Here is a 24,438-nt window from a genome sequence, read left to right on the forward strand (position 1 = left end):
ACTACATTAAGTTGAAAACAAGTACATTTTCAAATGTAATTTGACACTCTGAAAAACACAAAAGCATTCTCAAATGGAAAGACACCCCTGATTTTTTGCCCAGGGTGAAATCAACCTAACAAAAATAAAAAACCATGTCATTTTCCCTAACTTAATTTAAAAACCTAATAGGATACCAGCAAGTTCCGTTACAATTCACAGGGGAAAACAAAAGCAGAGCTAGTTAGGAAAACACTAGAGGAAAAACTAACAGAGCTGATTCTATCAGACATAAAAATGAGCCTTCAGCCAGGCTCTGGTGGCTCTCGCCTGTAATCCCAGCTACTGAGGATCATGCTTTGAAGCCAGCCCCGGAAGGAAAGTCCATGAGACTCTTATCTCCGGTTAACTAGCAAAAAGCTAGAAGTAGAAATGTGGCCCAAGTAATAGAGCACCAATCTTGAGCAAAAAAGAAAAGGGACAGTGCCCTGGTCATGAGTTCAATCCCCAGTCGTGACACAAAAAAATAAAATAAAGGTGTTATTTATAATCATACAGCACAATTGGACTTTTAAAGAAATAGTTCCAGCCAGGCGCTGGTGGCTCATGCCTGTAATCCTAGCTACTCAGGAGGCTGAGATCTGAGGATCGAGGTTCAAAGCCAGCCCAGGCAGGAAAGTCCGTGAAACTCTTATCTCCAATAAACACTCAGAAAACCGGAAGTGCACTGTAGCTCAAGTGGTAGAGTGCTCACCTTGAGCTGAAGAGCTGAGGGACAGCACTCAGGCCCAGAGTTCAAGCCCCACAACTGGACCAAAAAAAAAAAAAAAAAAATGTCTGGGAGCTAAAATTCTGTGAGTTGTGAGTAGAAATGCTGTTGAAATTCAGATAGTTTTAGTTTAGCTAGTAATCATATATTAAGCCTGGTGCCAGTGGCCCACACATGTAATCCTACCTACACAGGAGGCTGAGATCTGAGGATCACTAGTTCAAAACTAGCCTGGAAAGAAAAGTCTCTGAGACTCTTATCCCCAATTAGCTACCAGAAAACCAGAAGTGGTGCTGTGGCTCAAAGTGGGAGAGCACTAGCCTTGGGCAAAGGAGCTCAGGAACATGCTGGGCACCGGTGGCTCACACCTGTAATCCTAGCTGCTGAGGAGTCTGAGATCTGAGGATCGCCATTCAAAGCCAGCCGGGGCAGGAAAATCAGTGACACTCTTTTTTTTTTTTTGGTCAGTCATGGGGCTGGCACCTGGCTGTCCATGAGGCTCTAGCCCCATGACCAACTCAAAAAAAAAAAATTGCAGATTGAAATTGTATCAATGAAACTATTGAATCCTCAGTTCCACCCCCACTTCTTTATTACTTTTGTCCATATCAATAAGCAATGTTTCTACCTCTACTCTTTATCAGCTTGATATATTATTTCATTTCCAGTTATCGCGGGTTATATTAGGTTATTTATTCTTTTACCATCATATGATATCATATTTTATTTCTCTGTTGAAATAATTTTTTATCACTTTTAAAAACAAAACCTTTGTATTTCCTCCCAACTACTGTCTGGTATTCTTTGGCTTTCTGTCTACACTCCTACCTTGGCTGTATTAGGGTGCTTACTAGGTAGGTAAGCATCCTACCACCTGAGCCACTTTATTCAGCACCCTAATTTTTTACTCCATTTGATTTTATGGGAAAGGTCTGTCAACCACTGAGTGAGTGAGTATCCAGCTAGGCTAGAATCCAGACGATTCTAGAACTGCTCAATTTGATAAAATAGAACTGCTTTGTGTATGTGGTATGTGGTATGTGTGTGTGTGTGTGTGTGTGTGTGTGTGTGTGTGTGTGTTTGTGCGCGCGCATGCGCGTGTGTGCGTGTGTGTGTATATATATATATATATATGGGAGGGGTAATGTGTGTGTTTGCTATTATTGGGTCTTAAACTCAGTGCCTGGGTGCTATTCATGAGCTTTTTTGTTTTTTGCTCAGGAATAATTTGAACCACAACTCCACTTCTGATTTTCTGCCAGTTTATTGGAGCTCAGAGTCTCACGGACTTTCCTCCCCAGGCTGGCTTTGAACCACAATCCTCACATCTCAGCCTCCTGAATGGCTAGGACCACAAGCGTGAGCCATTGGCACTCAGCTACTTTTGTTGTCGTGGTGGTTGTTTTCACCTTTAAAGCATTCCATTTTCTTTTTCTAAGAGGGCAGTTTCTAGTCTCCAACACTGTATATGAGAAAGGAGAAAGAAATAATGCCGTTGACTGGCCTGCTCTCCCTCCTTCCTCAAGGCCTGGCCCCGGGAAGGCCCCTAGCCTGGACTCAGGCCCCTGTCCCCTTTCTAGAACGCTGGGTCCGCCTCTGTATTATCACAGGGCCCAGGTTTCCTCCTGCTGAAGGCTATTTTGGCACCTGGGCCTGCATGAAGCAGAGCCAGAGGAGAGGCTCTGGGCCTCCATGAGCCTCTGGAGCCCAGCAAGGCGATTGCAAAGCGATTGCAAGGCGATTGCAAAGCAGCCCTCCTGTTAAAGCCATAGCTTTCCATTTGAAACCTGCCTGGCTCAATGTGTAGTGTCGGGGGCAGGGGTGGGGGGGGGGTGAGAGGCAGCAGCTGTAAAGTGCACCTTGTTTCACAGCTAAGGAGATGTTACAAGGCAATTAAAATATTTGTATCTCTCTGGGTGCTGGTGGCTCACTCCTAGCCACTCAGGAGACTGAGATCTGAGGATCACAGTTCTAAGCCAGCCTGGGCAAGAAAGTCCATAAGACTCTTTATGTCCAATTAACCATCGAAAGGCGTAGAGGTTGGGGTGCAGCTTGAGTGGGAAAGTACCAGCTTTGAGCCAAAAAACAACAACAACAACAAAACTAAGATTAAGAGGCCCTCAGTTGAAGCCCCAGTACCTATACACACACACACTCACACACACACACACACACACACACACACACACACACACACACACACACACACACACACACACTACAGTATCCTACTTTTGCTAGCTCTGAACTATAGTAAACAATCATGATACTCTTTGTAATGAATAATTATGTGGAATGAGTTGCTGGGATAATATTGACTATTGATGTGTGCATTCTCTTTCTGTGTCCAAAGACCCTGGTGGCTCACATCTGTAATCTTAAGTTAGCAAGAGGTTGAGATCTAGAGGATTGCAGTTTGAACAGCCCAGGCAGAAAAGTCCTCAAGAGTACATCTCTAATTAGCTAGCAAACAAACAAACAAAAACAGGACTGGAGGTGTAGCTCAATTGGTTGAACACCAGCCAAGCAATCTAATTGAATGCAAAGCCTTGGATTCGAATTGCAGTACCAGAAAAACAAGACTTCGTTAACCAACCTGTGTGTGGTCTCCCAGCTGCAGGGCTAGGCCAGGCAGATGGCAACAGGACAGGAAGGCCTAGAGAAATCTGCATGCTAGTTAGAGGCTTGCCCATCAGAAAGCCCAGGAAAATGGTCCCCACCATGGGCCTGTACCATGGTTCTCTGAGCATCTGAGAAGTGGGAGCTGGACTCTAAGGCATTTTTCCTTTTGTCCTGAATGACTTGACAGATGAGGACAAACAGGACAGGAGGGTTGGGGTGGGGAGTGGAGAAGAAAGATGGTTTGGAATATTAAGGATTCTCTTAACTCAGCTGGAATAGATTCGGCTAACCCTCACACCACCATCCCCCCCCCCACACAACCCTCCCTCTCTTCTCCAAAATAACCTGTAGCAATTATGAAAATGACTTCCAGGAAGGAACACATTAACATGCAGATTAGGTACAGTGGTGACTGTAAATCATGGAGGAAAAAAAGGTCACTGCTGTATTTAGAGTCTAGTGTAAGATGCTCAAGACTGCCAAGGCGATACCAGAGTGACCCAAAGGACCACAGAAGTAATCAGAGCCAGATGTGTCCTTTTACAGATGGGAGCCCAAGGTGGGGAAGGGGAGAGACTGTTAAGATGGCGGTATTAGCAAAAGAGCTTTAGAGTCGGGAAGCAGGCACGTGTATCAGGAGTGTTCAGTGGCAAGCAGCAGATGCTGGCTTTGTGGGTTAACTGTCTTACCTACTTCTTCCAACAGGGGGCAGTGCTGAGCCTAGCTGTTCATGGGCCAGTTCCAGAGAAGCCAGTTTCTGCTCTTCCCCTGCCAGTCTTCTCAGCAGGTAGGATGCTCACTGCGTGCACGGCAGAGTGATCAGAGATGGGGACTGAGGTCGACAAAGAGAAAGGAAACTTTCTGTGGCAGAAATCAGAGAGTTTTAATGGAAGCACAGGAAAGGTCGTGGAATCCCCACCACCGCTGCAGAGAACGCAGGTCTAGTGTGACTCAGAGTCACACTAAGAGTGTCACTAGGGCCAACAAGTGCAATGGTTAGATCAACACAGGGACAATTCTAATGATGGATTATTGATGAGACATGATCTCTAAATGCTCCCTTGCACCCATCCTTGTGTGTGTGTGTGTGTGTGTGTGTGTGCGTGTGTGTGTGTGTATGTGTGTGTGTGTGTGTGGTGTACTGGTACTCAGACTTGACCTCAGAGCCTGAGTGCTTTCCCTTACTGCTTTTCACTCAAGGCTGACATTCTACCAGTTGAGTCACAGCTCCAGTTCTGGATTTTTTTTCTGTGGGCTAACTGGAAATCGGAGTCTCACACAGACTTTTGCTGCGATCCTCAGTCCTTAGCCTCCAGGTAGCTGAGACTAGAGGCGTGCTGGTGGCCATCCACTTAACAAGTGTCTGTTGCGATTCTGCTGCGGTCCACGTAACAGGAACTGTATTTTCCATGTGAGACAGTGGTCTGGTGTTTGCTAAGACGTTTGTGGAGCAGACAGGCTGTCTATTGAGTGCTGTTACTAGATATCTTCTCAGAAACCACTTGCCTTCCCTGGAGTCTGTTCTCTACAGTGGAACCTGTTTCTATTCAGGCATCTGGAGCAGGGAACAGGGCAAGATGGCTGCCTTTCTCCAAACTCCCCTGGAGCCTCAGGTCAGACATCTGCTGTAGGTGGCATGTATGCATAGAGAAAGCCACTAGGATACCCAGAAAGGTGAGGGAAATTCTGTCATCTCTCAGCCTCCACCCGAGACTCTCTGATCCTCACTTCTCATTCCTGTAAAAAGAAGGAAACAAAGCCGGGTGCCGTAATCCTAGCTACTCAGGAGGCTGCGATCTGAGGATCATTGTTCAAAGCCAGGCAGGGAAGGAAAAGTCTGTAAGACTCTTATCTCCGAGAGTTAACCACCAGAAAACCGGAAGTAGCAATGTGGCTCAAAGTGGTACAGAACTATTCTTGAGAGTTCAAGGACAGTGGTCAGGCCCTGAGTTCAAGCCCATGGCTGACCAAAATAATAATAATAATAACAATAATAATAATGATGAAACAATACATTGTTTCTTCATAGAACTGTTTGGAACGTGCGTTTCTGGCAGCAGGTGGCGCCACTGATTCAGCTTTCCAACAGGGCTGGGTGCTGACTAATTTGTTACACACACACACACACACACACACACACACACACACACACACACACACACACACACACACACACACACACACACACACACACACACACACACACACACACACACACACACACACACACACACACACACACACACACACACACACACACACACACACACACACACACACACACCCTTCCCTCAACCTTCCAGAGTACTCTGAAAACTCTGCGGGCCACTGTGTGAACTTTAACAGATCATGCTACTGCTGCTGCTGTTTCCAGGGTGCGAGTGGTATTTTCCATACTTATGTTTGCTACACATAGCCGCAAAAGGGTCTTCCGTTGTGGACAGTCCTATTCTGAGAGGAGAGGAAGAGGACAGACAGAGTGTGGTGCGTGATGGAGAGGAATGGGTGACATCTCCCTCAGGATCTCTCGCTGGCCCATCTGCAAATGCCGAGAGGCTTGTGCTGTGCCCTGGCACCCATAGTCAGCCATTTGCATGCTATTGAGAAGCACAAATGGCCACTTTCCCTCCCAATGGCCTAATTGCCACACGGAGGATCACAGAGAGACTTTTATAGCCTCCACTCTCCGGCCACAGCTAGGCAGGAGAAGTCAGAAAACATCATTTCTTGTCTTTTCTGGTTACTTAGGAGCAGCATCAGAACTGTGGAAAGGAAATAGAGACTTAAAGCCTATTGGATCAAATTATTAATTTTATCCCAGGTCAGTCCCAAATATAAAAAGTTTCCCCTAACTAGAACCTATCCTTTGATTTTTTTTTTTCTCAAGCGTTAAAAAAGAAAAAGCAAGGAGGGGAGGGGGGAGAGGGGAGGAGAGAGAGAAGGGAGAGGGGGAGGAGGGAAGGGGAGAAGATGGGAGGGCAGGGATGGTAAGGGAAACAAAGGAAGAGGCAACAATGCTTGATAAGAAATGTACTCATTACCTTGCTCATGTAATTGTAACCCCTCTGTACGGTATTTTCACAATAAAAAACATATTAATTAATTAGTTAAGAAAGAAAGAAAAGAGAGGAGGGAAGATGGAGAGATGAGAGATGAGAGAGAATGAGGGAGGAAGCAGGCAGAAGTGTGAAAAGTAAATTGCTTTTTCTTTTTTTTTTTTTTTTTGGGTCCGGTCGTGGGGCCTGAACTCTGGGCCTGGGCGCTGTCCCTCAGCTCTTCAGCTCAAGGCTAGCGCTCTACCACTTGAGCCACAGCGCCACTTCTGGCTTTTTTTCTTTTTGCTTATGTGGTGCTGAGGAATTGAACCCAGGGCCTCAGGCATGCAAGGAAAGCACTCTACCACTGAGCCACCTTCCCAGCCCCTAGATTGCTTTTTCTGAAATAATAGGAAGCAAATGGGTTGTTCTGCACTTTTTCACATGAAAGGTAAATCATTTTAAAATCTGGTTAGAAAATATAAAATATTATTTGACTTTACTATTATTAGTTTTTATCTTGTGAATTCAAGCCCCAGGACCAGAACAACAATAGGATGTCTGTTTTTGTCTATCTCTCTATCTCCACTCTGTCGCCTCAAGCCTGGCATTGCATACGAATATTGGCTAAATTAGTGAGCGGTTAACTCCATTTTCTCTTCACGTACTTTCCCAATATAAGTCTTTCCAGTCTAGTTTTCATGTCCACTATACTTTTAAAATTTTATACCAAAATGACTTAATCTGATTTACCAAAGCAGGGGGCTATGTCTGTCCAATGCAATTATTTTTGTTATTGTTGGTGGTGGTGGTTTGGGGGCTTGAACTCTGGGCCTGAGCACTGTCCCTGAGCTCTTCAGCTCAAGGCTCGCGCTCTACCACTTGAGCCACAGCACCACTTCTGGTTTTCTGGTGTTTAATTGGAGATAAGAGTCTCACAGACTTTCCTGCCCAGTCTGGCTTTGAACTGTCATCCTTAGATCTCAGCCTCCTGAGTAGCTAGGATTACAGGCATGAGCAATCTGCTCCTGGCTCCAATGCAGTTCTTTAAGACAAGATTCTGGGAATGGGAGTACAACTCAGTGATTGAACACTTGGTTAGCCTGTATGAGACCTGGTGTTCAACTCTTAGGCCCTGACTATCTATGTACCTATGTATCTATCTCGATAACAGATGGATAATATATAAATAGGTAGATTACATATTAGATATTATATTTATTTGTATCATATATGAGATATTTATAGTCACATTTTGTATTATCATATGTGATATATTTATTATATTATTGTTGTATATGATATATACTTATAACATTATATAATAAATATAACAGATTTTTTTTTTTGGTTGGTTGTGGAGCCCGAAGTCTGGGCCTGGGCGCTGTCCCTCAGCTCTTCAGCTCAAGGCTAGCACTCCACCACTTGAGCCACGGCGCCACATCTGGCTTTTTCTGATTATGTGGTGCTGAGGAATCGAACCCAGGGCCTCCTGCATGCAAGGCATGCACTCTACCACTGAGCCACCTTCCCAGCAAATATAAGATTTATATAGAACAATAAATTTTATATAACATAATAAATATATCATGTATTATATGTTATGTCATATGTTGTAATCTTTATATATAATAGATGATAACATAGGATACATATATTAACATAAAGTAGATGAAAAAGTACTCGAGGGGTTGAAGACAAGGCTAAGATTCCAGTTGCTCAGCTCTCTGTTTCATTAGGAGTGTCCTTTGAAGATGTCTGAAGTGGAGGGGAGCGGGGTAGACAGTGCCGGTCCTGGGGTCCTGGCCCCTGAGTCCCAGCAGCTGGAAGCAATCTCTCCCCTTCTGACATGTCTGCTAAGTCTTGTCTGTGATTCCCTGAGGGAACAAGTTCTTCCTCTTTCAAGTTCCAGCTGTTTACGCGCACATGCCTGTCCCCAGCCACACACAGGCCCTCGGAAGGCAGGAAACTGGCCTTTCTCATCTTCTGTCTGTCAGCTTCTCACTTGGGGCTGCAGGGTGACACCACAGAAAGAACTGGTTGTGGGAAGAAGACACAATGGAGACCTGGCCTACAGGGGGCTTTGGGACCAGCTCCTGCATTCATGGTAGATTTAACTTGGTAAAGCCCTGGCCTGGGTAAAGGAAGGGGGAAGATAATGAATCATCATAGAGCAGAAACCTTGCATATGGTCTAGAACTCTGATCTAGATCTATGTATGATGTGTGTGTGTGTGTATATGTATGTGGTATGTGTGTGTGTGAGAGAGAGAGAGCTTTTATGTTTAAGGCTAGCACTCTACCACTTGAGCCATACCTCTCCTTCCAGCTTTTTGGTGGTTAATTGGAGAAAAGAGTCTCACAGACTTTGAATGTGATCCTCAGATCTCAGCCTCCTGAGTCACTAGGGTCACAGGTGTGAACCACCTGTGGCCAGCTATCATCATGTTATTGTTCCTCAAACTGATGGTCAGCATCAGGAACAGGAAGTTTGATAAGGAAAGGAGAAAGGACGCTGAAGGTCAGTGGTGGCTGGGAAGGACCTGGGAGGAGATGGATCCCAGCAGACCCAGACAGAAGAGGACACCAGGTATACTCTTTTTTTTTTTAAATTGTCTGTTGTAGGATTTGAACTCAGGGCCTGGGCACTATCCCTGAGCTCTTTTGTTCAAGGCTAGCTCTCTACTGCTTTGAACCACAGCGCCACTTCTGGTTTTCTGGTGGTTAATTGAAGATAAGCATCTAACGGTCTTTTCTGCCCAGGCTGGCTTTGAACCACGATCCTCAGAGCTCAGCCTCCTGAGTAGCTAGGATGACAGGTGTGAGCCATCAGTGCCCAGCTAGGCCTACTCTCAACTAAATTCAGACTCCAGACTTGACTTAGCCTGGACCTGGACCTGACAGCCACAGTGGCATTCTTCTCTGTGCCAGGTTTTGGGAGGAAGATGTGTATCACCCAGCAGTGTGGGGTCAAACTGATGTGGCAGCTGCCAGATTGAATGAAGATAGTGCAGTCCACTTGCCTTTTATTTTAAATTTTGTGCTATTGCTGGGGCTGGGGCTCAGGGTCTCATGCTCTCAGTCAACTTTTCCCTCCATCCCCTTACCAATCAAGGCTGGTGCTCTACCGCTTGAACCACACCTCCAGCCCAGCTTTTTGCTTGTTAAATTGGAGATGGAGTGTGGTGGAGTTTACTGCCCCAGATTCGCATTGAATGATGATCTTCTAGATCTCAGCCTTCTAAGTAGCTAGGCTTTACAGGTCTGAGCCGCTAGCTGCCAGGTAAGACCCTTTTCTGGGTATTTTCGAAATGTCATGGTGCTGCTTGACATAGAAAATGTTTTTGAAATGTAATCAGAACAAATGTCAAACGTAATTTAAGGAAAGTATCGGTCAGCAGCAAGAACCCGCAGCTGGGCCTGGAGGAGGGCAGGCTGTCCTTCCTGTACACATGTGCTCTTGGCTGCCCTTGGCTGATTTGAGGGTGAGATTTATACTGCTGGCTCTCTCTAGGTTATTTTTCCTCCCTCAGACTCCTCTGCTTCCTGCCATGGTTCAGGCTGACTGCTATATACAGCTGTAATCTGATGAGTTCTAGGTCTGCTTCAGATTCTCATGCATTGCAGCAATTAGGTGATCTTTTTGTTGTTGATCTGTTTTTGAATTGGTCGTGAGGCTTGAATTGGCAGCCTAGGCACTGTCCATGAGCTCTTTTTGTTCAAGGCTAGTGCTCTACCTCACTTTGAGCTACAGTGCTGCTTCTGGTTTTCTGGTGGTTAATTGGAGATAAGAGTCTCAAGGACTTTCCTGCCTGGGCTGGCTTTGAACTGCGATCCTCAGATCCCAGCCTCCTGAGTAGCTAGGATTATAGGTGTAAGCCCCAGTACCTGGCTTGGACACAGCCTTTATAGAAGAGGCCCCCTTTTTGCTGCTATAAAATGAGCAGCCAGATAACCAGGGATGGCTTCTACCCCTTGCTCCCTAGGGCAGCTTGAACCAGCTGCATAAATCCAGTGTCTTCATCTATCAAATAGGCACTCTTTATCTACATCAGTATCCCAAGCTGATGGCTCAATTGACAGACAAGGACTCTGTGTGATGAACTGACAGGTGTGTGGGCTAGAAGGAGGTAGGAGGAACCTTGTTGGAGGAAGTAGGCCATTGGGAGAGTCGCTTGTCTCTCACATCTTACTTCCTGTCTCCCATGAAGTGAACATACTCTTTCTGCCATGATGTTTTTGCCTTGCCACAAGTTTAAAAACAATGGAGTCACTCGATTGACAATGGACTGAAAGCCCTGAAAGTTTGAGCCAAAAATCTTCCCTTCTCTAAGTTGTTTATCTCAGCAACGGGGGAAAAAAATAGCTAACACAAGAACTCCTGCATTGAGTTGTTAGTTCAAGAGAAGTAAGGTCTTGGTGTGATCCCAACCCTGGAGGCTGTTGCAGGAGGGCGGTGAATTCAAGACCCACATGAGACTCTGTCTCAAAAACAAAGCCAAGTAAATGTAAAGTGCTCAGGCCAATGCTTGGTAGGTAGTATTATTCAAAATTACCCTTCACCTCTTATTACCTATTAAAGCAGAGACCTGGAAGACCTTCCCAGCATCCACAAGATGCAGATATCCTTTTCTTTTTGCTTTTCATTGTTGTTGTTGGCCATGGGGCTTGAACTCAGGGTCTAAATGCTATCCCTAAGCCTTTTTCTTTTTCTTTTTCTTTTTTTTTTTTTTTTTTTTTTGATTGGTCGTGGGATGTGAACTCTGGGTCTGGATGCTGTCCTCTGTCTCAGAGTTCTTCAGCTCAAGGCGAGTGCTCTACCACTTCCTGGTGGTTAATCGGAGCTATGAATCTCATAGACTTTCCTGCCTGGGCTGGCTTTGAACCTCAAACCTCAGATCTTAGCCTTCTCAGTAGCTAGTATTACAGCACCCCAGCTTCCTAAGCCTTTTTGCTGAAGGCTAGTGGTCTACCTTTGGAGCCACAGCTCTGTTTAGGCTTTATTTATTTATTTATTTGGTGATTAATTGGAGATAAGACTCTCGTGGATTTTCCGATCTAGGCTGGCTTTGAACTGAGATCCTCATATCTTAGCCTCTTGCGCAGCTAGTATTACAGATGTGAGCCACTGACATCCAGTTTTACAACCTTTGATTTTTTTTTGTTAATTTACCTTTGTGCTAGCACTGGGGCTTGAACGTGGGGCCTGGCATTCTCCTCTGACTTTTTTGCTCAAGGCTGGTGCTCTACCACTTGAGCCATACCTCCACTTCTGGCTTCTTGTGTGTGGTTAATTGGAGAGAAGCGTCTCATGGAGTTTCCTGGCCAGGTTGAATTTGAACCTCGATCTTTAGATCTCAGGTGTGTGAACTACCGGCACCTGGCTTTTTGCTTACTGGAGCACAAGTGGAAAGCAGATGCTCCCTGGTAGGCTCAGGCCCCCAAAGCCACTCTCCATGCCTACTTGGTGAGCCCGCGGCACCACTGACATTCCCGGCCCGCTTTGCTTTGAGGTCATCAGATTGTTTACAAGCTTGGTAGCAGGTAGAGACAGGTGCCTCAGCTCCCCTCCCCCCCACCTCTCCCTTCTTCTCCCTCCCACCCTCCCCTCCCCTGCCTGGAGTAGCTGCCACCTGGAGGGAACTCACAGAGCATGGAGAGGTTTGTCTAGGGAATGCTGTGGTGACATTAGCCTGCCCTTCCCCCCCTACCCCCTACCCCCCCCGCCTCCCCCCTAGCTGAACGGGAGCTGCTGTGTACCCAGCATCAAGCTGGCTTTTATTAAGCTTGTGGCTGGGGGGCTGGGGGATTATTGACCGACCGATTGGCTATTTTAAGATGATCAGTTTACAGCTCCTACCTGGCCCCAACTCTATCAGCAGAAGTGAGGTTTGCATCTGTGGCTGCATTAGAGTTTGTTTGTTTCTTCCCATTACCATGGACACCAGGACTTCACTTTGAAAAGCTAACCACCGCCCCACCCCCACGCCCCCATCCCTGCCCTTCCAGTCCCATCCTTAGTACACTGTCATTGGTCCCAACCACAGAGCCAATCATAGCTGAGCACCAGTGAGTGGCTCATGCCCGTCAAGCAAGGCAAGCACTCTACCACTGAGCCACCTTCCCAGCCCTCTCTGAGAGATTCTTATCTCCAATTAACTAGTCAAAGACAGAAGTGGAGCTGTGGCTCAAGTGGTAGAGTGCCAGCCTTGAGTGAGAAAGCTAGGGGAGAGCACCCAGTGTTATAAGGTGAATCATTCCAGAAGCCACATTTTAGAAGGTGGAATATTGGAGTCTTTATTATACAGTTAGCAGGCTGCAGGCAGCCAGTTGTTTCAAAGGCCTGCAGCCCCAAATACACATAACACAGATAGGAAACAGGCTAGAGAAGAAAGAAAGAACAAAAATGATACCGATTGAACCCCAATGGAGAGCTGAACTGAGATGCCATGATGACTGGAGACGAGCCAGGAGACAGGACACAGGAGACTATTATGGAAACACATGTGGCCTGGTGTAATGGCGGCCAGGCTGATGCAGGCCTTGACGCCAGACCCTATCATCCACCATGTGGCCAATATGGCGCCACTCAGACCTGACCTCCTTACTTTACCAGCCCGAGCATGCCCACATGCACACACACACACGTACATGTGCACACACATGCATGTGCGCACACACACACAGACACACACACACAAGATGTTGGAACTGTGGTCATTCCAACATCAGAGAATCATCCCATGTTGGTGCTCTTGTCTCCCCACTTTTCCTGCCTGCCCCCCTCTTTGGGGAACCATTTTGTCTTGGTAATGCTTCCTCCTGAGAGCCTGCTAACCATTCTATTCCCCCAAGGGCAGATCACTATTACATGGGAGGTTGGGTACAAGCCTGTTCTATTGCGATATCCGTATGTGTATGTCTGTGCATATGTGTGTGACTTGAATGCAGGATCTGGGCGCTGTTCTTTAGCTTTTTGTGCTCAAGACTCACACTACCACTTGAGCCCTGGCTCCCATCCCAGCTTTTTTGATAGTTAATTGGAGTTTAAAAACTCTCCTGGACTTTCTTGCCCCAGGCTGGCTTTGAACCTCAATCCTCAGATCTCAGCCTCCTGAGTAGCTAGGATGACAGACACAAGGCTGGGTGTTTTTAAATAAAGAAGACCATGTCCAGAAGAGGGGTTCTCCCCAGAGCAGGAATGGGGAAGGGGTGCTGGGAACAAGCTTAGCAGACAGAGAAATCTGTTTGTCTTCACACTCCCTAGACACCATCGCTCTTCCTATGACAGCTAAAGCATCATGGCGGGCACATTCCAGGAGAGAGATCCTGAGCTCTTCTGCCAAGTGGCCTTCTCCTTGTCCAGTGTAGGTCTGATGACATAAAATGGGAAAAACCCCAGCAGGAAACACTCTCCATCTTTTTTTCTTTTTCCTTTAGGGGTTCTTCAGAAGAAACTCTGATCAAAGGAGAAGGGGTATTTGAAAAAGAGCTGAGAAAACTTGGGGAAAAAAAATCACAGTGGGCATGGATATTTGTTTATATTTGTCTGGGTTTCTGGAGATAGTCCGGCCCATGGCTCTGCCCTTTCTCCAACACCCTCCTTCCCCTGTCCTCCCCCCCCCGCCCCCCGCAAGTGGGCAGCTTTTTCAAACATTTAAAAGTCTCTTCTTATAATTTTATGATGCGTATAGAATTCCTGACCAAGGACCTGATCCGTTCATGATTTTATGGGCTGGGAAAGCACTCAGAAGGTCCTGTCAGATTTTGTCATTAAAAAAAATATTTATAAAAGCCATGTTCTTATGTATATCTCTGATTCCCCCACCCCTGAAAAAAGAAAAAAATGGAAGAAACAAAAACAGACTCCTGATAGAGAGAAACCAAATGTGTGTGTGTGTGTGTGTGTGTGTGTGTGTGTGTGTGTGTGTGGTGTTGAGGGACCTTTTTTTTTTAGATCAAAGAGTTTCATTTGGTGCTGTCCTTCCCTCCTCTTCCTCCCCAACCCCCATCCCAGATCTGTTTGAAAAATGCTCAGCTCTTTTTCTTTTCTTTTTCCCACATACAGACTGAGCTGTCAGTGGAGGGGTGAGTGGGGGAGGGGAGACCTGCTCTGTTGGGTGGGAGGCAGAGCCATTTCCACACCCTCGGTGACTGCCACAAGAAAAAGCTGGTGAGGGGAGACAGACAGACAGACAGACAGACAGAGACAGAGAGACAGACAGAGACAGAGAAAGGACTGATTAATCAATTGATCATTATATAGAACAGAAGCATAAAAATTAAGAACAATGCCTGACTTTGATTTTGTTTTGTGTTGGTGGGTTGTGGGGCTGGAACTCAGGGTGCTGTCCCTCAGCTCTTCAGCTCAAGGTGAGCGCTCTACCAAGTGAGCCACAGCACCACTTCCCGTTTTCTGGTGGTTCATTGGAGATAAGGGTTTCATGGACTTTCCTACTCAGGCTGGCTTTGAACTGCGATCCTCAGATCTCAGCTTCCTGAGTAAGTAGGATTACAGGCGTGTGCCACCAACAACTGGCCCTTTTTTAATTTTTTTTTTTTTTGGCTGGTCCTGAACTCAGGGCCAGGGCACTGTCCCTGAGCTTCTTTTGCTCAAAGCTAGTACTCTACCACTTGATCCACAGTGCCACTTTCATTTTTTTCTGTCTGTGTGGTAGTGAGGAATTGAACCCAGGTCTTCATGCATGCTAGGCAAGCATGCTACCACTAAGCCACATTCCCAGCCCTCAACTTAGTTTTTCTTTCTTTTTTTTTTTTTTTTAAGAACAATTTAGTAGTACCATAACTAGCCCAAGGGCTGCATTGGCTACTTCAAGACAGTGTTCACCCCAAGTCTTTCTGACTTGGAAAAACAGAAGTCTTGATTTCTGGGCAGTAACTATCACTGCCTGGTTGGGTGGATGTAAATCTGAGGTCTTCTCTGACAAGCGTGAAGCAATATCTTGTCCACTACAATGTAAATACGAATCAGGGCCACATAAAGACAAGAATGCCAGCCTTGCTTGACAGATGGAGACAGGATCTCTCCCTCACAGATGATTAACACATCTGGAAACAGAGGCTAGACTTGCATTCAGATGTATTCCAGACCTACCCGTCTCCCCCTCCCTGCCCGCTAGAAAAAAACCTTGGCTAGGTGTTGCTGTGCCTGCCAGCAAGATCCTCTGCTTTCTCTTCCTTTTCTCGGCCAAACTTTCTGAATGAAAAATGGAGGCACTCAACATCCATTTCCTCAGCTCCACCCCCCTGCAGCCTGTTTCCTCCCCCCCCCCCTCCTGGAATCTTTAAGAGGTCATCAATGAGCCAGGCACTGATGGCTCAAGCCTGCAATCCTAGCTGCACCGGAGATTGAGATCTGAGGATCACAGTTCAAACCCAGCCCAGTCAGGAAAGTGTGAGTCTCTTATTTCTCATTAACCTCAAAATACCAGCTGTGAAACAAACAAAAAAACTCAGAGACAGCACCTAGTCCCTGAGTTCAAGCCCTAGGACCAGCACACACACACACACACACACACACACACACACACACACACACACACACACACACACCACACACACAAAAGGAGGAAGGAAGGAAGATGGAGGGAGAGAGAGAGAGCAAGAATTAAATTCACCCCACTGATGCTGGTGGGCATCTGTTCCTCTTTATGGAACTGGTGAACAGCACAAATGAACCCAAGACAGAGAGAGAGGGTGGGCAGGGAAAGGTAATGGCCTGGCCCGCTGGTGGCTCACACCTGTAATCCTAGCTACTCAGGAGGCTGAGACCTGAGGGTCACGGTTCAGAGCCAGCCCAGGCAGGAGAGACCATGAGACTCTTATCTCCAATTAACCACCAGGAAACCAGTAGTGGCGCTGTGGCTCAAGTGGTAGAGCTCTATCTTTGAGCTGAAGAGCTGAGGGACAGCGCCCAGGCCTCATGACCGACCAGAAAAAAAAAGAGGGGGGGCGGCAGCAAGATCTTTATTTATTTATTTTGTCCTGGTCCTAGGGCTTGAACTCAAGGTTAGCACTCTACCACTTTCAGCCATAGTGACACTTATGGTTTTCTGGTGATTCATTGGAGATTCATTGGTGATTCATTCTTACAGACTTTCCTGTCTGGGCTGGCTTTGAACCATAATCCTCAGATCTCAGCCTCCAGAATAGCTGGGATTACAGGTGTGAGCCACAGGTACCCACCATGGAAGTATCTTTTTATGATTTGGCTTCATTAAGCCAGACACTAAAGTTTCCACAGACAGTTCACAGATGAACTCGGATACAATACTGGAGGAGACTTCACAGAGCATGGAGTCAGGAAGGTAAGGCAAATTATGGCTATGTTAGAAACAAGGCCTATTATCATACCTCCAAGAAATCTAAGCATTTCCCTGGCATCCCCCTGACCTCCCCCTCCCCCAGCCATGATGCTATCTGCCTTTTCTTTGTGAGGCACCCCCTTTTTCCCCCCTCATTTGTTTACAGGTCAGTTTCCCTTTCTTTCATTCTGAGCTCATTGAGGTTAAGGGTTAGACTTTATTTGTTCTGATCCACTAAACATCCAACACAGTGAATTGAATTAAGGAAAGAGACCAGAAGGCAGAAGCAAACCCCACCGTTAGTTTACATGGAGAGTTCTCTGTTTGAATTTGAGGACTAGCTGGAAAGAATGTTCAATTGGTAAATCCCTCAAGAAATCAAAATATCTTCACATTTTGAGGGCTGCTGAGTATGAGTAACCCTCCTTTGGATTTCTTGCTTGCTTTTGATAAAATTGAAACTTGGATAACCATAGTAGATACTAGCAGTCTTTTTTTAATTTTAATTTTTTATTTTTTTAAGTATTTATTTGTTTTTGATGCTGATATTAGGGCTTGACCTCAGGGCCTGGGCTCTGTCCCTTAGCTTTTTCACTCAAAGCTGTCTTTCTACTCCTTGAGCCACCTTCCATTTCCGGCTTCTTGCTAGTAAATTGGATGTAAGAATGTCAGGGACTCAGGCTGGGAAGGTGGCTCCGTAGTAGAGCGCTTGCCTTGCATGCCCGAGGCCCTGGGTTCGATTCCTCAGCACCACATAAGCAAAAAGAAAAAAGCCGGAAGTGGCACTGTGGCTCAAGTGGTAGAGCGCTAGCCTTGAGCTGAAGAGCTGAGGGACAGCACCCAGGCCCAGAGTTCAAGCCCCACGACCGACCAAAAAGACTGTCAGGACTTTCCAGCCTGAGCTGGCTTCGAACCTAGATCTTCAGATCTCAGCCTCCTGAATTACTAGGACAGGCTCCCAGCTTTACTTTCTTAAGAGAAACCAAAGATACTTTGGGGGTGATATGTGAATGGGAAAGAAAGAATCTGCTAGTGTCTGGCCCAAACGTGACCCTCTTAAAGACATATTTGTTAGTGGTGAGTGACGGCAGTTAGAGCCAGCCAGGACTGTTTCTAAAGTGTTAAACTGACCTTAGGTAACAGGGTCACGAGGCAGGGCCCGGGATTGGTGAACAACTCTGCCTTTTGTGGAAAGCTTTTAAAAGGCTTTCCTTGCCATCCTCCCCCTCCCCCCCCTGCTTCTTTCTGGTTTCATCCTGTCTAGCTGTCTTTAAAAAAACACCCCAATTTGAAATCTGACTCACACACCGACCTCCCTAGCCTAAGGACCCTCGGGCAGCCTCCAGATCTCCAGATGATTCCCCCAGATCTCCTCATCTGGTAGGATGGTGGGAGCCAGAAAGATTGGCAAGCACCAATCTTCTCCTGATCTTCCGTGACAACTGCAAGAAGTGTGTGTGTGTGTGTGTGTGTGTGTGTGTGTGTGTGTGTGTGTGGTATCTGGGCAAGGCTGGCACTCTCCTACTTGAGCCACTGCTCCACTTCCAGCTCCTTGCTAATTGGAGATAAGGGTCTCTACTATTTGCTGTGATCCTCGTATCTCAGCTTCCTGAGTAGCTAGGATGACCGGTGTGAGCCACCAGCGCCATCTTCTTTTCCTACCTCCATATCATAGCTCAACACCAACACCAGTCCTCAGTTAAGGACTGTCAACACCACTCGATTCACCAGGAACATAGTGCAAAGCACTTTTTTCCTCCGTTCACAAGTGTGGGGTCCTCCTCTAGTCCACTGTGTGCAAAGCACTTGGCTAGGTGCTATGTGAAGGTGTTGAAGCATGATGCGCACTTCGAGGGCAGTCTTTAAAGCTTAAATAAAAGCTTACCCTGCGTGTGTTTAGACTCACAGTGCACAAGGCCCCAAAGACCCCTGGAGTGCGTGGAACACAGCATGGAGGTGTTGAGCCAACATCTCACCACACAAGGTGCCTCCTCTCAAACCACCTCTTTGTTTTCTCATGCACCAAACAGAACCCAAGTAGGACAATAGGAGCGTGTGCATCTCTTCTGTAGTCCAGAGAGCTGCAGTCCAGTGGTACAAACAGGGAAATTATCTATATCCCACAACCACTATTTCTTCCAATACTGTTTTTTTTTTTTTTGGTTGTTAGTGATGGGGCTTGAACTCAGGGCCTAGGCACTGTCCCTGAGCTTTTTTTGCTCAGGCTAGTGCTCTATCACTTAGAGCCATAATGCCACTTCAGGTTTTCTGGGAATTAATTGGAGATGAGTCTCACTGAGACCTTTCTGCCTGGGCTGGCTTCAAACTGTGATCCTCAGATCTCAGTCTCCTGAGTAGCTGGGGTTACAGGCATGAGCCACCAGCACCTGGCTTCTTCCAATACTTTTATGTCTTTGATCTAAACGTTTTCCCCCACTTCTTTCCATGTGTCTGGATATGGAGCAGACAAGCTCACATTGTGTGTGTGTGTGTTTGTGTGTGTGTTTGTGTGTGTGTGTGTGCGTGTGTGCGTGTGTGCATGCTCTCACACTGTTCCTGGGGTTTTAAGTCAGGGACTTTTTTCCTTTTTTCTCAAGGCTAGTACTCTACCACTTAAGCCATACACAGTTTCATGTCTGTTTTTTGTTTGTTTTGTGTGTGTGTGTGTGTGTGTGTGTGTGTGTGTGTGTATGTGGTTTAATTGGAGATAAGAGTCTCATATACTTTCCTGCCAGGGCTGCCTTCAAACCTCAATCCTCATATCTCAGCCTCCTGAGTAGCTGGGATTATAGCCTTGAGCCACCAGTGCCAGATATCACATAGTATTTTTTTTTCTTCCCAAGATTGGGTCAGGATACTTGAATTTATTACTGATAATTTCTTATTCTTTTTTTTTTAAACATTAGATTTCAGCTTTTTTTTTCTCAGAGGCTTTACTCTTTACAGTCTGAAAATAATTGGCTTCAATTTTTAGAATATGAAGGCAAAGTGAGGTTTTCAGTATAAATCTCAGTGAGATTTATCTTCCACGGGGGGTTACTCTGAAGAAAAACACTCTTGCATGTCTTATTCCTTCCAATCCAGCTTAGGAACTTCTGAAAGAAGTCACTGGAGTTACCACAGCACCATAGCTACCAAATTCATCAGATTTGACTCTTAAAAACTTAGCTTTTCCCAAACCAACCTCACTCCCCAAAAGGACAAAGATTCATTGCTGATGGAGACATTTACTTCCTGAGTAGTGATAATGACAAGTCTTTATAGAGCTGTGTACTAGGTACTTTCCGTGTGTCATATGACATGACTGTAGCCATTAAATAGATTAAGTTTGTGAGCATGAGTAATGTGTTTATGCAACAGTGAAATCTGAACTCGAGCCTGTTAGAAACCCAACCCCAAGCTTTTAGCCAATCTAGTGCTGACCACTATACATACTGTACTGCACCGCATGGAAATGATACACTCAGAAGAATTGGGTAATTCCTTAAATAGCTACGGAGTCTAGCTGTTATGAGTATATGAGAGATAAATGTAGGAGTGTGAAAAGGCACGTATCACGTTAGATAAAGAAATGGGGTATACATTTTGAGGTCAAAATGAATAGATGTTTTATTAAAAAGTCCACAGAGAAGAACATGGTGGTACACTCCTGTAATCCTGGCACTAAAGAGGCAAAGGCAAGACGCTGGCAAGTTTCAGGCAAGCCTGGGCCACAAAGGAGATGCTGCCTAAAGAAAAGAAGAAAAAAAAAGAAGAAGAAAAGGAGGGGACAAGAGAAGAGAGGAGGAGAGGGAGACACACTAGATTGGGGGTGTAGTTCCATGGTAGAGTGCTTGCCTAGCAATGCCCTGATGTCTAACCCTGGGACTAGAAAAAACCAAGAATAGAGAAATTCAGTGCAGAAAGAATCCTATATCAGGGGCTGGGAAGGTGGCTCAGTGGTAGAGTGCATGAGGCCCTGGATGAGGCCCTGGGTTTGATTCCTCAGCACCACATAAGCTGGAAGTGGCGCTGTGGCTCAAGTGGTAGAGTGCTAGCTTTGAGCTAAAGAGCTGAGGGACAGCGCCCAGGCCCAGAGTTCCGTCCCCACGACTGATGAAAAGAAAAGAGCAATACTGGAAATCAGAAGACACGATTTCTGGTCCCCACTTATGACTTACTAATAAGTGACCTTGGGTAAACTTCCTTAAAAGGAAGATATTTATAATAATATCTCAAGCCAGGGGCTGGGAAGGTGGCTCAGTGGTAGAGTGTTTGCCTTACATGCCTGAAGCCCTGGGTTCAATTCCTCAGCACCTCATAAGCAGAAAAAGCCAGAAATGGCGCTGTGACTCAAGTGGTAGAGAGCTAGCCTTGAGCTGAAGAGCTGAGGGACAGCGCCCAGGCCCAGAGTTCAGGCCTCACAATGGACAAAAAAAAACAAAACAAAACACAAAAAAACAACTCAAGCCAGGCACCAGTGGCTCATGCCTATAATCCTAGCTACTCAGGAAGCTGAGATCTGAGGATTGCAGTTCTAAGCCAGCTTGGGCAGAAAAGTCCCCATGAGACTCTTATCTCCAATGAATGGCTCAAGTGCTGGGAATGTGGCTCAATGGTAGAGGGTAAATCCCTGGGTTTAATTCCTCAGTACCACATAAAAAGGAAAGGTTCCAAGTGGCACTATGGCTCAGAGTGGTAGAGTGCTAGTCTTCAGCAAAAAAGGGCTCAGAGAAGTGCCCAGGTCCTGAGTTCAAGCTTCATCTCTCTCTCTCTCTCTCTCTCTCACACACACACACACAACCTAGTTGAACAGCAGCAGTGTGTTATTTTCTGTAAATTGGAATCAGCACCTATTTAAAACAGCCTTGCTGTTTCATTTTCTTACCCTAAGCTTGTCCCCACCTTCCCATGAACCTTTATTCTGATGCCTAGAAATAGTTCAGCCTGACCTAATCTAGAAGGCTGGTTTGGAAGCGACATAGCCGAGGGTATTGCTATGTTATGTGTGTATTATATCAGTTGAAAATCATGAAGCAGACAAAGTTTTCTAGTAACTCATCAGGGGAAGCCAGTCCTAGCAGGCTGCCGGTCCCCCACACCCCTCCTTCACAGGATGACTTCTGGAACATACCCAAGGCTGTTCATCTGGTCTGAGGTCTTAGTGACATTTCTGTCGGCAGCATTCGTTTAGCAAAAGCTAAGTGCTTCGGGCAATGGGATACCACTTTTCATTTTATTTATTTTAGTATTGTCTTTAAGTAGTTGTATATAAAGACCACCTCTTAAATGAGTGTTTCAACACCTCTTGTTAGTCTTAACTCATTTTAGGAAACTGGTGAACAGCTTTGGCATCTCTCTGGTCCACCTAACACCTACCTGCAGGACCTATTAAAGCTGAGTGCATCAGAGCAAGCTGAGATTCTAGGGCACCCCTGGGCCCCCCCCTTTACTCATCTGGTCCTTCCAGGGCCTTTTGTGTGTCTAGTTCTTACAAATTAAGGAACTTCAGTAACTTGAGGAAGAGATAATAAAACGTCTCCCTCCAGAGGTAATTGTTCATTTCAGGCTGTGTGTGTGTGTGTGTGTGTGTGTGTGCATGTGCACATGTCAGTACTAGGGTTTGGACTCAGAGCCTTGAATTCTCTTGGCTTTTTTTCTCAACCACTTTAGCCACTTTTTTTTTTTTAATTGGAGCTGAGAGTCTCACACTTTTCCTAACACTCCCCCCCCCCCCCCCACACTCTCCAGTGGTTTCCAACCATCATCCTCAGATCTCAGCCTCCTGAATAGCTAGGATTACAAGAGCATGAGCCACCAGGCAAACCTGACTCAGGCCTCTCTGTGTAGCTTTAAAATTTTTTTTAAATTCAGTGCTGTATCTGATGGAATCAGGGTAGACAAACTTTGTCCCCAAATATGTGTATGTGTACGTGCGTGTGGGGCTTATCATTTGGGTGAAGTCACCAGTCACACTGACAAATCTCTCCCAGTGACTCACCCTTGTAATCCTAGCTACTCAGGAGGCAGAAATCTGAGGATGATGGTTCAAAACCAACCTGGTGTGTGTGTGGGGGTGGTGGTGGTGGTGGTGGTGATAATGGGGCACAAAAATGTGTGAGATTCTGGGCTGGGAAGGTGGCTCAGTGGTAGAGCGCTTGCTTTGCATGCATGAGGCCCTGGGTTTGATTCCTCAGTACCACATAAACAAAAAGAAAAAAGTCAGAAGTGGCGCTGTGGCTCAAGTGGTAGAGCGCTAGCCTTGAGCTGAAGAGCTGAGGGACAGCACCCAGGCCCAGAGTTCAGGCCCCACGACCGGACCCCCCCCCCCAAAAAAGTGTGAGATTCTTACCTCCCATAAACCCCAAAAAGCGGGAGGAGCTGTGACTCAAGTGGGAGAGTTACCAGCCTTGAGCCCCCCTCCCCCCAAAAAAGCCAAGTAACATGAGGACCCAGGTCTAGCACCCCCCAACAAAAAGGGGGTGGGGTGGGGAAGGGTCCTTCCGCTGGGGGAGGGAGGGAAGCCCCTGTCCTGGCCAAGTCTCTCCCTCAGGGCAGGATCCTAAACTTCTGGAGGAGGGGAGGAGGGAAAGGGGAGAGGGCCCTGGGGAAAGGAGCCTGGGAGCCCCAGGGGGAGGGGACCCCTGGGGGAGGGGAGGAGGGAGGGGGCCCTCAGGGGGAAGGAGGAGGGGGGGCCCCCAGGGAATGGCAAGTTAGGGAGGGGAGGGGGGGTAAGATGTGGCCCAGGCCCGGATGCTCGGCCTTTGTGGCTCCGTCCTCCACGACGGCGGCGCGCCGGAGGCCAGGGGGCGGGGCCTGGGCCGGAGCCCCTCCGCCCGGGCCTGACCCCCAGGTGCATTGTCCGGCGGGGCGGCCCCTCCCCTCCACCCCTCTCCCCTCCCCACTCCCCGGGCCGCGACCCCGCCGCCCCCCACCCCGCCCCTGCTCCCGGCGTGTCCCTCCGCGCCCGACCCCAGGGCCCAGATGTAGAAAGTAGTCCCCCGGCTGCGCTGTCCACTCCGCCGCCGCCGCCGCCGCCGCCACGCCGGACCCGGGGCCCCGCGCCGCCCGCCCGCGCCCCGAGCCCGCAGCTCCCGAGCCCCGCCGCGCGGCCGCGGGCAGCGCCTCTCCCCACCACACCCCACCCCTCCTCCCCGGTCCGCGGGCGGCGGGAGCGCGGCGTGCGGACCCGGGGGCGCGGGCCACCCCGGAGCATGCCCGCGCCGCGCCGCCGCTGATGGCGCCCGCCGTGCGGCCGCGGGGCCCCGCCGGGATGCCGCCCCGCGCCGCGCCGCGCCTGCGGCCGCCGCCGCTACCGCTGCTGCTGCTGCTCGGCTGCCTTCCAGGTGAGCGCCGGCGTGCGGGGTCTGACGGGGCGGGGAGACGCGGGCCCCGCCGGCCTCCCCGCCCCGCGCGGCCGTGGGGGCCGCGCCGTCCGCTCGCCTCCCCATTGTCCGCGCGCCCCGCGCCCGCACGTGGCTTTATTTATATTGTGTCGGTGCCGCGCGCGCGGGGCGGGCTCGGCCCGGGGTCCCCGCGCTGCTCCGGGGGTGGGGGAGAAGCGGGGACTGTGCACGCAGCACCGGCCTCTGGAGGAATCGGGTGTGTGTGTGGGGGAGCTTGTCGGCTGCGCGGCCCCGTGGGTGCCCCCCTCCCGGGAGGAGGAGGAGGAGGGCGCTCCTGCATTTGGGGGGGCATTGTGGGGGGGGCGCACACGGCCCGAGGGTCCC

General features: G+C 47.8%; 1 protein-coding gene across 1 annotated transcript in view; it reads left to right on the forward strand.

The window, feature by feature from the left end:
• The first annotated feature begins 3,954 nt into the window (after window positions 1-3,954).
• The window catches only part of Prtg (protogenin), an 87,724-nt gene continuing 67,240 nt past the window's right edge, over window positions 3,955-24,438 (forward strand). The window contains exons 1-2 of the mRNA XM_069995042.1: window positions 3,955-3,960; window positions 4,076-4,157. Coding sequence (XP_069851143.1) covers window positions 3,955-3,960; window positions 4,076-4,157 — 88 coding nt within the window. The remainder of the gene's footprint in view (window positions 3,961-4,075; window positions 4,158-24,438) is intronic.

Source organism: Dipodomys merriami, unplaced genomic scaffold, assembly GCF_024711535.1.
Source record: "Dipodomys merriami isolate MVZ:Mamm:240054 unplaced genomic scaffold, mDipMer1.0.p SCAF_48, whole genome shotgun sequence".
NCBI lineage: Eukaryota > Metazoa > Chordata > Mammalia > Rodentia > Heteromyidae > Dipodomys > Dipodomys merriami.